Consider the following 17,172-nt stretch of genomic DNA (forward strand, 5'->3'; position numbering starts at 1 on the left):
GATTGTTGTAACCTTGTTCTTTGCCTTTATAAGCCCTGTGTAATCACAGCTCGGGGCTCCCTCCTAACCTCTGCTGTGTCGGTGGGTAGGACGAGGCCCGAGTTGCAGCTCGCTTAATAAAGCCTTGCCTTGCTTTTGCATTTCGGAATGTCTGAGTCTCGGTGGTCTTCTTGGTGGTGGTCTTGCGACTTGGCACAAACACACACACACACACGCACTCACACGCACACACACACACACACACACACACATGACCTGCCTCAGAGCCATAACCATTTCTAGCCATAAGTACTATTTATCTCAATATGTACTTCTCTGCAGATGTTGTCCAGCATTTAATAAATAAAATTACTAGATACAAACATATTGGAAACGAAGAAACAATTAAACCTCCGCTACCCATTGTCAAGAAGCCAAATAGCCAACAGAACTGGACTCAGACAACCCACTCTCATGAGAAATTTCAGCAAAGAGATGAAAACTATAAAAGCCACATAAGAGGGGACTGAAGATGTGGCTCGGTAATAGTACCTGCCTAACAAGCATGAAGCTCTGAGTTCAAAACCCAGTACTGCCAGAAAAGGAAGAGGAGAGGTTGGAAGGAATGGAAAAATGCTAGAAATAAACAACAGAGCTGGGCGCCAGTGATTCGTGCCTGTAAAACCCTAGCTACTCGGGAGGCTGAGATCTGAGGATCATGATTCGAAGCCAGCCTAGTCAGTAAAATCCATGAGGCGCTTGTCTCCAATTAATCACAGAAAAAGCCAGAAGTGGTGCTGTGGCTCAAATGATAGAGCATTAACCTTGAGCAAAATGAGCTCAGGGACAGTGCTCAGGCTCAGAGTTCAAGCCCCAGGACCGGCAAAAAAAACAACCAAATAACACCAACAATAAAAACTCAAAAACATAAAGCCAGGTGCTGGTGGCTCATGCCTATAATTCTACCTACTCAGGAAGCTGAGATCTGAGGATCATGATTTGAAGCCAATCTGAACAGAAAAAGTACATGAGACTTTTTTTTCCAATTAACTCTATCTCCAATTAGCCAACCCCCCCCCCAGAAATGCAGGTATGGTTCAAGTGGTAAAGCACCAGTGTTGAGTGAAAAAGCCAAGAGAGAGCAGGAGATCTTGAGTTTAGAAAAAAAAAAAAAAAAAAACATGATAAAATACAGGACTCTTAGCATTCACATACAGTGAGACCAAAGGAGGATACTATTAGGGGAAGACCACAAAGGCATTGACAATGCCTATGTGCCTTTGATTATATAAGATAATATTTATCAGGCTGGGGATATGGCCTAGTGGCAAGAGTGCCTGCCTCATATACATGAGGCCCTGGGTTCGATTCCCAAGCACCACATATACAGAAAATGGCCAGAAGTGGCGCTGTGGCTCAAGTGGCAGAGTGCTAGCCTTGAGCAAGAAGAAGCCAGGGACAGTGCTCAGGCCCTGAGTCCAAGCCCCAGGACTGGCAAAAAAAAAAAAAAAAAAAAAAAGACATGACATTGGAGAATAAAAAAAGTTCAAGGAGTTCATCATACTCAAAAGAGCAGAGGAAAGAAGGAATTTGGGGAAACTACAGTTTGCTGGGAATCTTTGGACATCTTAATCTCTCTGAATCAAAAATTTCTTAACAAATTGGAAACAGTAATAGTTTTTCCTCTGATAAGATAAAATATCTCTAGATACCTAAAAAAAAAAAAAAACGTGTCTCCCCATGTAATCCAGGCTGGCCTCAAATTTAGGATCTTTATGCCTCCAATTTCCAAGATTTTAGGATATTGTGCGTGTATGTGTGTGTGTATGCGCGCACACACACACACATACACGCACACACGCACGCGCTGGGAATGGAACCCATGACCTTGAGCATATTAGTTGAGCACTTTTCCCCTGAGCCACATCTCAAGTCACAACTGAAGACCCTAAGACGTTTTTATGTTTATTTGTTTTGAGATAAAGTCTTTCTATGTGGTCCAGGGTCCAGGCTAGTCTAAGACTCATGAGCTCTGTTGATTTTTGTGCCTCAGCCTCCAAAGTAGGAACAACAGGTTTATGCAACCTCACCCAGCTCCCTGAGATCCATCCCCCCCCCACCCGCCCAACGGCCTGAACTCAGGGCCTGAGCACTGTCCCTGGCTTCTTTTTGCTCAAGGCTAGCACTCTGCCACTTGAGCCACAGCGCCATTTCCAGTTTCTGGTAGTTAATTAGAGGTAAGATTCTCACAGACTTCCCTGCCTGGGCTGGATTTGAACTGGGATCCTCAGCTCTCAGCCTCCTGAGTAGCTAGGATTACTGTGTGAGCTGCTGATGTCTCGCTCAGGTCTACTTTTATTTCCATTTACTATGTGGCAGATGTAAGGTCCACACCAGGGAGGGCTCCATGCAGATGCCCCCCACCTGTTTAAGTCTGTGTCCAGGACCTGCATTACCTAGGTAACTGGCACACCTGGCGGCCGTTACCTCCTCCTTCTCTGAGGTCACATCCAATCCACCTGGCCATACCTCCCTCCTTTCCCTATATAATCCGGCTCAACGCAGTCCCCGCTCTTTCCTTTTCTCTCTTTTTTCCCTTCTTCCTTCTGCTGTCTCCCCACGCCTCCAGTTTGCTTTCCCCTCAATAAGCTCCTTCCTGCCTGAAGCATGTGGCGGGGTTCCTTTTGGGTGAAAAAATGAATACAGCTTCGCAGCTGTGATTGCCTAGTATTTGAATAAATGCCTTCACTATAATTTATTTCACCAGTCTGTGTGTGTGAGTGTGTTGCACATTTGGGTGTGTTGCACATGGTGGGGGTGGTCTGGGATGGAATTCAGAGCCTCTAGCATGCCAGGGAAAGCTAAGGTACACCCTCAGCTTTCATCAACTCTTTCTCTCTCTCCATACTAGGGTTTGAACTCAGGGCCTTATACTTGCTAGGCAGATGCTATACCTCTGAGCCATGCCTCCTCAGTCCTTTTTTGTCCTCGTTTTGCTATTTTATTGCTTTTTGGCTGGGTGGGCCTGGGCTGTGATCCTCCTATTCAGACTCCTAGCTAGGAATAGCTAGGATAACAGGTGAAACACTGCTCCAGTTGAGATCTCAGCCATCTGAGTAGCTTAGATTAGAGAGAGGCGCGGGCCACCAATTCCCTCTTTTTAAATGTTTGTTTACAATTTCCTATTATTATAAAAGGGTACAATTTGTGACTAGCCCGGGGAGGGGAGATACTGAGCCCCTACCCGTCTTGGTCCATGGCACCTTTCTTGTATCTCCGGATTCAGCAGGCTGGAAGCTGTTCAAGGTTTGATTTGGTTCGGTTTGATTTATGTTTTGGTTTGCTGGTACTGCCTCTTGAACTCGGCCTGCAGCTCACTCAGCTTGCTTGTTTATGGCTGGTGCTCGATCACGTGAATTCCATCTCTAGCTCCGCTTTTTGCTAGTTAATTGGAGAGTCTCACAGACTTTCCTGCTGGAGCTAGCTTTGAACCTACTTACATCCTCAGATCTCAGCCTCCTGACTAGCTAGAATTACAGGCATGAGCCACACAGTGCCTAGCCTCTACTCAAGATTTTTATAAAGCATGATTGATTACAACCATTGGCAGTGGTGATCTCTTTTTTGCCATCTCCGCCGGCACTTACATTACCACCACAGGGAGCGTCTTGTCTTTGGGAAAATCCTGAGATGTAGAATTGCTATGCACACATATACACTTCTTTTTTTGTTGTTGTTTTGTTTTGTTTTGGTCATGAGGCTTGAACTCTGGGTCTGGGTGCCGTCCCTGAGCTCTTCACCTCAAGGCTAGTGCTCTACTACTTGAGCCACAGCACCACTTCTTGTTTTCTGGTGGTTTATTGCAGATAAGAATCTCACAGACTTTCTTGCCCAGGCTGGCTTTGAACCGTGATCCTTAGGTCTCAGCCTCCTGAGTAGCTAGGATTACAGGCATGAGCCACTGGAGCCCGGCAGACATACACATTTTTAAAAAGACATCAGCAACCTTCTTTCTGTGGAGGTGAAAAGTAGCAAATTCCAAGGTCTCCGCAGCTCCAGCAAGCATGGGAGCGGGAGAAGGCTCCGGGTCTGCGTCCTCCACGGACATCGCAGTCGCCCCGTCCCCGGCCCGCCCAGTCCAGCTCCCTCCCGACTACCAAGCAGCCAGTGAGGCGAAGCCTGGGACCCCAGGACTCTGCATTCCAGCTGGCCTTGCCGGCTCCTAGGATGGATGCCGTGGGCCAAAGGGTGCTGGGACTTTCCCCTAACCGTGTGGTGTGGGTCACCGAGACTGCCAGGTGTGGAAGTGGACAGGTGAGGCTGACTCATGCAGGACACCGGGCGTGGCTTCCTGGATCCGCTCCAGAGGTGACGTGCAGGTTCCCGTAACGGGCGGCTGAGCTGGGTTAATTGCTGCTGCTGCCCTAGCCCAGCCCTGCACGTAGCAAGCTCCAGCAACAGCGAGAGGAGGAGAGAAGAAGAGGGAGAAAAAGAGGAGGGAGAGGAGGAGAGGAGAGAGGGGAAGGAACGATCAAAGAAGCAAAGAGGAGGAAGGAGAAGGAGAAGGAGAGGGAGAAGGAGGGAGAAGAAGAAGAGGGAGAAGAGGAGGAATAGAGAGAAGAAGCAGGAGAGGAGGAGGGGAAGAAGGAAGGAGGGGGAGGGAGAAGAGGAGGAGGACCAAAAGGCAAGAAGGAGAGGCAGCTTTCCCCAGGACTAGCTGCCCTGGGGATCTCATGAACTGGGAACCCACTCCCCATCACTCCTGTGGTATCAACGAGTCCCTGGAAAGCAAACTAGTTCACCCCCACCCCCACCCCGGGCACGTTTGCACACTGGCACGTGGAATTCTTGGGCATCACGGAGACATTCGGGCTGCTCACCCAAAGCAGTCTGCAAAGCAGCAGGGCTGAGTAGAGAGACCAGAAAGCCAGAGTCGAAGCCTGGGTTTTCTCAACGCCCTCGCTTGGAAAACCTGAGCTGCTTCTGAACCTCATCTGTGAAATGGGGGACCCAGCCTCCACCTTGAAGACCTGTTGGGAGATTTGTGGAGACACTTTTGAAATTTCTGCCCCTCCAGCCCTGGCCCTGGAACTCTTCCTACTGGTCACCTGTATCCAGCATGGGGCTAGAGACACAACGGACAGTCAGTGAGCCCTGAGAGAATGAATGAATGAATGAATGAATGAAGTGTGCAAAGCAATAGCTTGGCACACGTGGCCTGGCATCTTGTGGGGTATTCAATGATAAATCACATTCCTTTTTGGGGGCCTCAGTTTCCTCATCTATAAAAAGGGAGGCTGTTTTCTAGAACCAGAGAGTTCTGTTTCTGTTCTACAGATCATGGCTGTGACATAAGGTCTCATTTATGGAAAATAACTTCCAGGCAAGATATGCGTTGATGAGGAAATATATATATATATATATATATATATATATATATATATATATATATATATTATATGGTTCTGCCAACCTTCCTTTCTCAGCAGGGAGAGACACACGGGAGGGTTAAGAATTCTAGGCAGCTGTGCTCAGCCCAGGAGCCGATGTGGAACTTATCCAGTGTGCGTAAGGGTTGATCATATTCCAATATGCCAAAAGGCAGAGAGGCAGCGAGCTGAATCTGCTTGTGTGAGACTGTGACAGTGTGTGTGTGTGCGTGTGTGTGTGTGTGTGTGTAGGTATGCGTTGCGCTCTGAGTGAGTGTGGGCTCATTGTGTGTGGCACATTCCAATGCATGTGATAAGGGTTGAGTGTGTCTGTGTTGTGTGAGTGTGATGTACCTGAGTGTGTACAAGTGTGTGAATATGTGTGAATGTGTGTGTGCGCACACATGCATGTGCCGAAGAGCTGGCAGGGCAGGGAGCATCACAGGGCCGTTTGACAAATATTTATGCAGCGCCTTTCTCTGTGCCAGGCTCTGTGCAGGCTGAGATAGTGCTCCCGGCGCGGCTCCGCCCACAGGTGCTGCCACTGGATCAGAGAGCCGGAGGAAGCAGAAAGGGTGCCTTGCCACCTCCCAAGCCAGATTTCTCCTGAATTGGTTTTGCTGTGGGATTCTGGAAACCCTCTCCGGAGAGATGGAGGGCAGCCAGCCCGGGCCCCTAGGCCTGGGCCCAGCCGGCTCAGGGCACACCCAAACCTGGGAGTGGTGGATGACCTCCCGGGGACCCGACCAGCCCAGCAACACACCTGATTCCACAGAAGATAAGAGGTGACCAGGAGCTCTGGGCAGAATATAAACAGCCCAGCCCAGGACACACCCAAGGGGACCCAGACCAGGTGGGCCAGGATAGGCCCACCTCTGGGTGGGGGGTCCACTGAGGCCCCGGGGCTGGTGAGATTGGGGATAAAGGAGGCTGGCTCCAAGTAGAGAGGGCCATGGGGGAGAGGGCTGAGAAAAGCCCAACTACAGCTCTGAGCTGGGGAAGCTGGTATCCTGAGGGGCAGAAGGGTGGATAGCAATGAGAGGAGGAAGCCATCTTGGAAAAGTGGGCCCAGGCCTGCCATCCTCCGGGCACTGCCTGGGGCACGCAGGCTGCCTGCCTGGGGCACGCAGGCTGCCAGACTGGGGCCCCCTACCCACCCTCACCTGGCCAGTGACCTTGGGCCCGCCTCTGGCCTCTTCCATGACATGGGGACACCCAGTCTCCTTGGGGACCAGTGGCAGGGATCCAATGAGATAATGGGCTGTGGAAAGCGCCTCATAAACAGAGCACTGCCGAGCAAAGGTCGGTGTGCAGGGCTGGCTGCTCCCTGCCCCCGACTCCCCACCCCAGTGCTTCGGCTAAGCTGCCCCACAAATACTCCGTAGCTGAAACTCACTACTTGGATCTTTTTTTTTTTTTTTTTTCCCCTTTGGTCGGTTGTGGGACTTGAACTCAAGGTCTGGGCGCTTTAAAGCCCCGAGCTCTTTTGCTCAAGGGTAGTGCTGTAGGACTTTGAGCCACAGTGCCACTTCTGTTTTTCTGGTGGCTGATTGGAGATGAGTCTTTTCTGCACCGGCTGGCTTTGAGCCACGATCTTCAGATTTCAGCCTCCTGAATAGCTCGGATTAGAGGCACAAGATACCAGTTGTCTGGCTGGATCTCCTTTTTCAAGCAGAAGAAAATGTGAGGACAAAGGGAGGCACAGCAAGAGCATCCCAGGACCCAGAGGCCCCTCCCCATTTCTTAGCTAGGTGACCTTAAGCAACCCCATCACCTTTCTTACTGCGTATGCTCCAGAGATAATGTGGTGGAGAAACTAGCACAGTGCATAGCATAAGCAGACTCTCGAGAAATGAGGGCAATCAAAGGCTGCATACTTGGCAAAGCTTCTAGAAAAGTGGCCTTGTCAGCATAAAGCAAGGACTGGCTATCCCTCTACCTTTGCCCACTACTCTCCTGGGCTCACTTGCTCCTACTTCAGTGGGCGGGGGGGAATGTAAAGATAACTTTTTCCAAACTGGCTCCTGGAGTCTTAGGATCTTTCACAACCAACTAACCACTTCCTGTCCACTGTCCTGTTTCTCCACCGCCAGTCCCATTTCCAAAGACACACCATGCTGCCATGTTTTTCTAAGATCCCTTCTTCATCCCCCTAGTGAATAATCTGCAACCTCCAAGACAACTAGGCATCGTTTCCTACTTAGAGGATGTGCTTGCGCGCTCTCTCTCTCTCTCTTTCTCTCCCTCTTTCTCTCCAGAACGCACCCTCAACATGTTCTCTAAAATCTGAAGCATTTCCAAGCTGAGTTATTCTTTGTAAGGAACCCTCTAGACCACCCCATCAATGAAACGTCTTCTTTAGATCCAGACATGTCATCACTGTAAAAACACAGAAAACTGAATCTAGAATCTGCTGAAGAAGGATGCAGTCAGAAGTCAGAGAGATGAGTCAGGAGCCAGTGCCTCCTGTCTGTAATCCTAGCTACTTAGGAGGCTGAGCTCAGGAGGATTGTTTTTAAGGCCAGCCTGGTCCACAAGTCCTTCTCTAACAAAAACTGGACAGAGGTGGCCCACGCCTGTTATCCCGGCTACTGCTGGGAGCCTAGAATTGGCTGATGGAGGCCCAGGCCCAGACAAGAAATAAGATGCTATCTAGAAAATAAATAACCAGTGCAAACAAGGTCCAGGGGATGTGGTTCAGTGGTGGAGTGCCTGCCTAGCAAGCGAGAGGCAGAGTTCAAATCCCAGGAGTGTTTTTAAGAAACCAGGTTAGAGACCTTCCCAGGAATAGGCTAATAGGCTAAAGGAAGAACCAGGATGCACCTAACAGACCACCCTCCTTCTATGAAATGGGGATGATAACTCTCCTCTCTTCTTGGGAGGACAAAACCAGGCATAAACCATGTGTAGCAGAGCCTGGCTGCTGGCAAGTATCAATCCTGCTTCCATTTTTCCCATCAAGTGCTCATCTCCATTTCTTCAAGATCTTTTTTATTTTTTTTTAAAAGCCAGTCCTGTGGGGCCTGGGCACTGGCCCTGAGCTCCTTTTGCTCAAGGCTAGCACTCTACCACAGCACCACACTCGGCTTTTTCTGTCTATGTGGTGCTGAGGAATCAAACCCAGGGCTTCACACATGCTAGGCAAGCACTCTACTGCTAAGCCACGTTCCCAGCCCTTTCTTCAAGATTTTTTTTTTTTTTTTGGCCAGTCCTGGGGCTTGGACTCAGGGCCTGAGCACTGTCACTGGCTTCTTTTTGCTCAAGGCTAGCACTCTGCCACAGCACCACTTCTGGCCGTTTTCTGTATATGTGGTGCTGGGGAATTGAACCCAGGGCCTCATGTATATGAGGCGCTGGGGAATTGAACCCAGGGCCTCATGTATATGAGGCAAGCACTCTTGCCACTAGGCCATATCCCCAGCCCCTTTCTTCAAGATCTTAACTCTGATCTTAAGTCATACGCAAAAGGTAGGATCTGTGTTGCAAGCTATTCAGCATACAGCCAGTGTAGCTACAATGCAAGAGCATTCTATTTATTCCATCAAGCTGAAGTTCTTGGAGAACCTCGGGTCCAAACACTGATCCTCGGCTTCCTAGGCTCTCGTCCTTGTCCTTGCCGAGTTCCTGGGGTGTGAGTGATCTCACTTCCAGCCCCAGCCCTCCCCCCCCACCCCCCCCACCCGTGAGCCCAACCCTCCTGCTGCAGGAAATCCATGCCCAGCTGCCATCTGCCTTCCCCTCTCAGCCCGGTGCACCCCTCTGCTTCCTGTCCCCTCCCAACCCACAGCACATTTCCGTACACAGGTAGTTGAGACAAAGGTTAGAAAAAGCCCAGAAAGTAGTTTATTGGAGGTCTCCGCCTCCATTCACAGGAGAAAGGATCCGAGAACCCCCATCCTGACAGGCTTCACCCTACCTCCTGCCGGCCCAGCGGGGGACCTGCAACAGTCGGTCTGCCCACTGGGCTGCGTGGGAACAGAGCAGGGAGGGGAATGCTTTAGAAAAAATAGATCTCTATGTACATCTGACATATTTATAGCACATAAATTAGGGGACCCCCCCACCCGAGGAGCCCTAGTACTGAGCAGGGAGATGGAAAGGTCCAGAAAGGTCGTGTCGGAGGACACCACCCAGTCCCCTCTGGTCCCTGCGCTCCCCCGAGGCCTCCCCAGCCTCTGTGGCGATGTCCGTGCATCTGCAAATGGAGCCGGCGTTGGGACTGCAAGAGCCGGGCTCTTAGCTGTAGAGTCAGCGCACAAGTGGCTTCAAACCCCAGGGCTTGTAATTCCACCAGGAGGGCAGGGAGAGGAGAGGCCCCGGGCCTCCGCCTCGGCGCCTCGGCACATCTGCTGCCGCCAACATGGGAGCTTCGTTCCGCAACATGGCAGGGCGCACGTGCGTCCGCGCGCGGGGCCAGGAGGGCTGCAGGCCTGCAGTTCGCGTCTGTGGGTCAGGTCCCAGGTCCGCATGTGACCCTCAGTTCCGACTCTCCACCAGCTCCTCTTCCTTCCAGCCGCTGGAGTTCTTGCCAAACTTGTAGACAAGCCTCCGGCCGTCCACCCGCTCCAGGATCTCCCGCTTGTAGTAGTACCTGGGGGGGGGGGGGGGGGGGCGGCGGTCAGAAGATCCTGGCAGGAACTTCACTGGGCACTGCCAAGAAGACGCCTCCGCTGACCCGTCCCCTCTAGTTTCCGCCAAAGCAAGCTGCGCCTGACCCACACCGTTCGGGTTCCTCTTCTTCCTACCGGCTCGCTGCTGTCTCTGTTTATAATGCGGGGCCCGGCACCTGCCTCTGTACCTGGTTTCTTTTTGTGTGTGTGGCCATGTCCTGGGATTTTTCATAAAAACACATGAAGGGGGGCGGAGGGGTGGGGCTGGGAATATGGCCTAGTGGCAAGAGTGCTTGCTTCGCATACGCATACATGAAGCCCTAGGTTCGATTCCCCAGCACCACATATACAGAAAATGGCCAGAAGTGGCGCTGTGGCTCAAGTGGCAGAGTGCTAGCCTTGAGCAAAAAGAAGCCAGGGACAGTGCTCAGGCCCTGAGTCCAAGGCCCAGGACTGGCCAAAACAAAACAAAACAAAACAAACAAACAAAAACAACCACATGAAGGGGGAGCTGCAAGGGACCCGAGAGAAGAACTTAATCTGTATTTGTGGCCCCCAGGAGGAAACGGAGGCCCTAGGAGAAGCAAGCAGAAAGCAGGCCTTGGGGTAGGCAGGCCTAATGCTCTTTCTACCAGTTTCTTAGTGTCTCTCTTAGACCCAGTCTTGCAGATAACACACCAAAATGTCGCTGTGAGCTGACACTGGCTGTGCTCCTGACATGCCCCGCTAAACACTCGATCCTCCCCGCAGGGTAACCTTGGCCCCCAGCCCTAGGAGCCTGGCATTCATCCCATGATGCCCAGCGGTTCCGTCCCATGATGCCCAGCGGTGATTGTAACACCAACAGCTGTCCGGGCCAGATCACCAGCTCCCTCTACGTCCATCTCTGTCCTGGGGCCCTGGTCACCGGCTCACCTCATGGCCCGGCTCAGCTTCTCGTAGGTCATATTGCTGTTCTTTTTCTTTTGGCCCCACAGCTGGGCCACGGCCTCGGAGCGTAGGAACTTGAAGACGCCCTCGTGCCGATTCTCCCATTTCATGAGGCCTTCGTTGAGCTCAGGGTGGATGAGGATGTCCCGGATGAACTCCCACAGGTGGGTGCCTCTGGGGGCTACAAGACAGATCCCCCCAGTTAGCATCATGGCACCGCTCACCCAGGCCAGCCCTAGCACGCTGTCGTGGAAGGAATCCTTCTAGACAGAAGGCCTTGCAATGACCTTGTGGCCACCAACAGGTGGTGACCGCTTGGCAAGTATGGGAGCAGAGGACGGGTTCCAGCCTCCAGGACAAGAGAACAACCGCTTTCTGACAAGAAACCCCTCAGGACAAAGAAAATCAGGCCGAGTGTAGACGTGCATACTTAGGTGTAAAAGAGGAGGAAGGCCTTAAGGGCATCCTCCCAGTGGTTGGGAGCAGCTGGATCCCAGCATGCCCGGGGCCCCTTCCCATCCCCCGAAGGCTGGGGTGTGGAATCTCAGCCTCCCCAGGTCTTGGAGCCCTCGGAAGCACCCACCAGCCGCCTCCTGGCACCACTGGCCACGCTAACAGGCAGGACAGTGGCCAAGTACAGAGAGAACTCGAGTGGGTAGGCAGGAGGGCTGGGCTCAAGTGCCATGCATGGGCCTCCCTCCCTCTAGGAGCCTCAGTTTCCCTACCAAGCCAGCCTCTGCAATGAGGTGGGGGTGGTGGGCTGAGCCCTCCCACCGCGCTGGGAGCCATGAAGCAAGAGATGAAGGAACGGGGATGAGAGGGAAACTGGAAGGATAGGGGGTCCCCAGCCCGGGGTGCCCACTCCCCCGTGGCTCACCGTGCTTGCTCTTCTTGCCCTCCAAGCACTCCCAATACTCTTTGCTCAGCTTTCGGGGCCGGCCTCGTTTCCGCTTTCCGTGCTTGGGTTCCCCCTTCTTGTAGTCGGGAAAGCCAGCTAAGAGGAGGGAGGGAAGTGGGTGGGGGGGTGATTGGGAGAACTACAGACAACCCCACAGAGGGCAGGCAGGCGGGGGGGGGGGGGGGAGGGGGAGAGGAGGAGGGGGCACTGTGAATATGAGACCCCCAACCGCTCACAACTCACTTCTGGGGAAGACTTTGCTGTCAGGGGGGTCCAAGTCCACGTCGCTTCCACCGGAGTCTGAGGAGTGGGGGCTCTGGGAAGTGGTGGTCCCTGGGGCGGGGCGGGGCGGGGAGGGGAGGGGGGGACACAGGTGAGGATGAGCATCGAGGCCAGCCCGCTGGCCACCCACAGAAGGCCCGGAGCCTGGGGTGGGCCCCTCACCTGCCGTGGAGACGTCGGAACTGCCGGGGGAGAGGGAGTTCATGCTGTAGCTGCTGCTGTAGTAGGGGCTGGCCTGGCGGCTGTCGTCCAGCAGCTCCTGGGTGAAAGGGCTTCCCTGGTCTGCGGAAAGGAGGCCGGAGCTCAGAGAAGATGGGGGGGGGGGGCCAGGGGCTAGGGCAGCTAAGGCGACCTAGGGCTGTCTGGATCTTTCCAGTCGGGGGAAGAAGAAGTCTGAGGAGGGGTCATTGCCAGTACTCTGGGAAGGACCAGGGACAGGGCATGGCAGGCCTGGGAAGGAGGGAGAAAAGGGGTTCTCACCAAAGGGGCCTGGGTCTCCCAGCGGCTCCTGGAAGGCCATCCCATCCTTCTCCAGCAGCTCAATGATCCAGCTGAGCTCATCAGAGGAGCTGGACGCTGGGGAGAGGGAGCAAGGGGTCATGCTGCCGTCTTCGGTCCGTCAGCCCCCCCCCCCCCACCTCCCCGGGACGCGGCTGTGTCTTGGACTCACTGAGGTCCTGTAGCTGGGCGTGGAGCTGGTCCCCCAGAGGCCCGAAGACCAGCCGCAGCTCCTCCAGGGCGCAGCTGCAGAGCGTGGCCCCGTCCATGTCGCAGCGGGAGAAGTCGATGGAGCTGGCGTCGTACTTGTTCTTTTCCACTTGGTAGCTGATCCAGTCCAGAACCTGGGCCTTTGACCAGAATTGGGGCTGCTGCCCGGACCAGCTGGCCTTCTCTGAAAGGAGTAGAAGGGAGGATCAGCATAGATTCCCACCCCCACCCCCGCCCAGAGTCCCCCTCACACCTGAGAGAGCCCCCCCCAATCCCGGAGCAGAGTCTAGAAGCCATATTCCCAATTCCCACCGCCCTTGCTGTGAATACACAGTCTCCCCGGCCCCGGCCTCTCCTTTGTACCACCAGTCCCCTCCATTTATCCCGTTTCATCCTGCTCCCCCCCCCCACCCCACCTTCTAGGGACATCGGAGGGTTGCTCAGCGTCACCACCACGTCGTCAGCTCCAAAGGCGGCGGTGGCGGTGGGAACGGAAGCCAGTGTGGGGTCCTCCGAGCTGTACATGGCACTGAAGTAGTTGCTGAACACGTTGCTAATCTCACAAGTTGCAGCCATGAGGCTCCCTGGGGAGAAGGGACCGGGTCGGTGAAAGCACCAGGATTCTCCCCACGGCTCTGTCTTGGGTAAGAGCAGCCCCCCCCCCCCCAGCCCCCAGCAAGGGCTAGGGAGTCAATGTCTCTGCGGACACCCTCTCTTCAAGAGGGGCCCTTTAAGAGCCAGACGCAGAGGCAGCACCCGGAGTCCCAATTACTTGGCTGGCTGAGATGGAAGGAGCACTTGAGCCCAGCGTGGCCAACGAGGCAACACGGCCAAACAAAGAAGAAAAGAAAAGAAAAAAAAAGGCCCCTGGAAGTCCGGGAGAGGGGGAGACCGCCACCAGACTGCGGCTGAGGCTCTTCTCCACCCCGTCCCCTGCTCCTCAACCCTCGGGGCCACCTCCACCATCTTACAGGCCCCTCCGGGAGGGGGCAGGTCCAGAACTAGAAATCCGCCAGAGCCCGGGACCGGTTTCCCAAGAGCAGGGAATGTGACAGGAAGGAGCCCTACCGAGTCAGGTACGGACGCAGCAGGTAGGCTGCGAGGCTTCCGCGGCCCCAGGTGGGAGAGAAATCCAGGAGGCGGAGCGCTCCGCCAGGTAGCAGAGAGGAGTCTGGCCACCGAGCTCCCCCACCCGTCCTAAATAGAGAGCCGGGCCGAGCTCCTCCCCGAGCCCAGACCTCGAGGGTGAGTCTCGGTGGTAACCTGAGCTGGTGGCTCATTGGATGGAGGGGATTTCCTGGCCTTCAGACTGGGCTCCAGGCCCCAGGTGATTTGCATATTGTGTGCCACTTGGCCCAGATCCTAGCGGGCGGGTGCTGAGAAATCAGGCCCTGCTGGTTTAATGATTGTCAGACTCTGTCATCCCGCACCCTTCGGGGTTGGGCCCAGGGCACTGGACTGCACAGGTGGCGGGACTGAGGCTGGGGTGGGCACCTGTGTTTCCAGTCACCCTCTGGCTCAGGAAATTCTTTATGGGAGTCAGGCCAGGGATGGGCTAGGGAGGAGAAAGGGCAAGTGGCTCAACTGGGTCAGAAAGGCTGCTGTCCTTAACTGAATGGAGATCTGAGGGCTGAGGTACCTAGGAAGAGAGTGGACTGAGGGATAGCAATGCGCTCCACAACACTCAAGAGTTGGGGTGTAGGCTGAAAGCTACAAGCCCCTCGCTAGGCAGTGTTTTGGTCTTGATGGGCGTGGTTCCGGTGGTCCCGGGCCCACCAGAGCTGGAGCCCTCCCTGTCTAGGGGCTACTGGAGGTGCTGGAATCTGCAGACATTCCCCCTCCACAGCTGGGTTCCCCATCTGGTTCCCTCGGCCAGTTCACCACTGTCTCACTGCTGCCCTCTAGTGATCAGAAGCCCAGACATGCATGACACTAGCGAGAAATCGGCCTTCGAGTGAGCCGTGTAGAGCTGTGCTTTGCGGCCTGCCTGGCCACGGTGGGTTTGGTAAGTGGTGGGGTTGAAGAAGGTTCTTGTGTACCTGGGCACTCAACAAGGTCCAGAGCCCATCTCCTCTGGTTCTCTCTCGACTCGTCCCCACATACAAGCTACTAGTTCTCACACATATCCCGGAGACACGGGGTGCGGAGGAGGGTGTGCGTTTTAATGACTACGCATGCACGATCTCAGGCAAGTCACGGGGTCCTGTAGCCAGGAAGTGCTGGGTGTGGTTCACACTCATAATCCCAGAAACTGGAGGCTGAGGCAGGAGGATTGCACATTTGATGTGCTCTCCTGGCAGTTCAGTAACACCGATCCCGCCTCAACCCCACAACTAACCCCCACAAGGTTGCTGTGATCTAATAATCTCTAAAGCCTCTTCCAGGTCCAGTTGGTTTGGTGTTTCTGCGGTGAGGAAGACCCAACCCCAGGTCCTGGGTAAGTGTCTTACCACCCAGAGACACCTCAACCCATTTTTCTTTTTTTTCTTGGCCAGTCCTGGGCCTTGGACTCAGGGCCTGAGCACTGTCCCTGGCTTCTTTTTGCTCAAGGCCAGCACTCTGCCACTTGAGCCACAGCGCCACTTCTGGCCGTTTTCTATATAGGTGGTGCTGGGGAATTGAACCCAGGGCTTCATGTATACAAGGCGAGCGCTCTTGCCACAGTCCCCCTGGCTTTCGCTCTTCCACTCCTCTCATCCCATTCATACAGACACAATCCCCTGGTGGTTCTAGGGTTAACAATAGGTGCCCTCCCCCCACCTCCCTGCCTAGAGGTACCCCTCTTGACTCAGCAGCCCAAGGACGACCAAGGTCCCCTCAGAGGGCATTTCCCATCCATCCCCTGGGTCTCTGAAACTGCGGGTGCCTAGGGAAAAGGCTGAATTCTATCAGGGTCCCCTCCCAGGGCCGGAGGCTGCAGGGCAGCCTGGGGGCTCGGGGTAGGATTTTCCCCAGCCCAGAGCCTGGGGCAGGCACACCCTCTAGCTAGTCACTCACGCTGGAATGTGGGAGAACCAGCTCCCAGCCCCAGAGCCGCTCACGTGCTCCAGCCCCGCCGAGCACCTGGCTGCGGCTGTCCAGGCAGAGAATGAAGCCATCAGCTCCCCCCTCCACGGGGCTTCTCCTTCGCAGAGGTGGGGCTAAGACCTCCTCTGGGCCAGCCCTCCCCTCCAGGGGGGAATGCCTTCAAGTAAGGAAGAGTAGGTAGGACCTGGATTTGAGGTCAAAGCCTTGGAGGGGTGGGGAGATTCCAGGTCTGTGGTCAGAGGTGCTATGGAGCAAGAGGCAAGAGACCTAGAGCCCTGCCCCACCAGACACTGCTTTGGCAGGAATAGACATTGTTCTTCTCCCAGAGAGGCCCAGATGGTGGCCTAGCCTCATCTTCCATGGAAGAGGAACAAGAGCATCCCCTACCCCAGCCCTATGGTGGGAAAGACAAATGCGACGGGAAGAAGCAGGCTGCACAACCCGGGATGCCCCGCCACACAACATGGACTCCCCAAGCCAGGAAAGTCAGAGGGACTTTGGGGGGAGGTGCCTTGAGTCTACTGCTAGCCTGTCGAGTGCGGGAGGGCCTGTGCAGAATAAGCAAAGCTACTGATCTCGATTAGTAGCTAGGTGGGGAGAAGGGGAGGTAGGTTAACTCATTACTTGTCTAGGCAGTACTAGGGATGGAACTCAGGGCCTCCTATTCACTTGCTAGGAGAGCCCTCTACCAACTGAGCCAACTGTTGTTTGGATAGAATCTCCAGCTTTTGTCTAGTCAGCCTCGAACCTCTGTCTCCTCAGCATAGGCAGGGAGGGAGAAAATGGGAAAGGACACACTGTGTGTGTGTGTGTGTGCTGCTACTAGGGCTTGAACTCAGGGTCGAGGCACCATTCCTTAGCTTTTTCGCTCAAGGCTGGTGCTCGACCACTGAAGCCACCGCTGTACTTCGGGCTTTCTCAGTGTTTAGTTGGAGATATCGTCTCACGAATTCTCCATCCCAGGCTGGCTTTGAACGATCCTCAGATCTCAGCCTCCTAAGTAGCTAGGATTACAGGCGTGCTCCCCTGGCACCCAGCTAGGAAAGCGCCCTTCCTGGGCATGGGTGTGATGGGAAGAGAAGAATGGCTGCCCTTCGTGGCTCTGTAGCTTCCCGGGAACTCACTGCCCTGTTGGAGGGCCATTTTCCTTGTTTCAGAGACAGGTGCAGAGTCACCACCTCCTCGAGCCTGGCAGTTCCCTAAAGCCAGAGAAACACGGTCACTGCCTGGGTCCCCAGCTATCTCCCCACACTCTAACGCCAGGCAGGAAACAATCTAACAGTCACTCAATCTCTAACTCCAAGTTACC

At 54.3% G+C, this 17,172-nt stretch overlaps 1 protein-coding gene across 1 annotated transcript; it reads right to left on the minus strand.

Moving 5' to 3' along the window:
- Window positions 1-9,228: 9,228 nt before the first annotated feature.
- Elf3 (E74 like ETS transcription factor 3) lies at window positions 9,229-14,049 on the minus strand. Its single transcript, XM_048357261.1, has 9 exons — window positions 13,905-14,049; window positions 13,253-13,420; window positions 12,799-13,020; window positions 12,609-12,704; window positions 12,291-12,410; window positions 12,090-12,179; window positions 11,826-11,942; window positions 10,934-11,129; window positions 9,229-9,999 (listed from the first exon to the last, which is right to left on the minus strand). Exons 2-9 carry the CDS (start codon window positions 13,410-13,412, stop codon window positions 9,885-9,887), a joined length of 1,116 nt encoding a protein of 371 aa, XP_048213218.1. The 5' UTR covers window positions 13,413-13,420; window positions 13,905-14,049; the 3' UTR covers window positions 9,229-9,884.
- Between the last annotated feature and the right edge of the window lie 3,123 nt (window positions 14,050-17,172).

The sequence above is a fragment of the Perognathus longimembris genome, chromosome 11 (assembly GCF_023159225.1).
Source record: "Perognathus longimembris pacificus isolate PPM17 chromosome 11, ASM2315922v1, whole genome shotgun sequence".
Lineage (NCBI taxonomy): Eukaryota > Metazoa > Chordata > Mammalia > Rodentia > Heteromyidae > Perognathus > Perognathus longimembris.

Coding starts and splice junctions, on each gene's coding strand:
- Elf3 (XM_048357261.1), bottom strand. CDS start 13,412: ATGGCTGCAACTTGTGAGATTAGCAACGTGTTCAGCAACTACTTCAGT. Junction 11,943..12,089: donor CAGCAAAGTCTTCCCCAGAA/GTGAGTTGTGAG, acceptor CCCTCCTCTTAG/CTGGCTTTCCCGACTACAAG. Junction 11,130..11,825: donor GGGCAAGAAGAGCAAGCACG/GTGAGCCACGGG, acceptor TCTGTCTTGTAG/CCCCCAGAGGCACCCACCTG.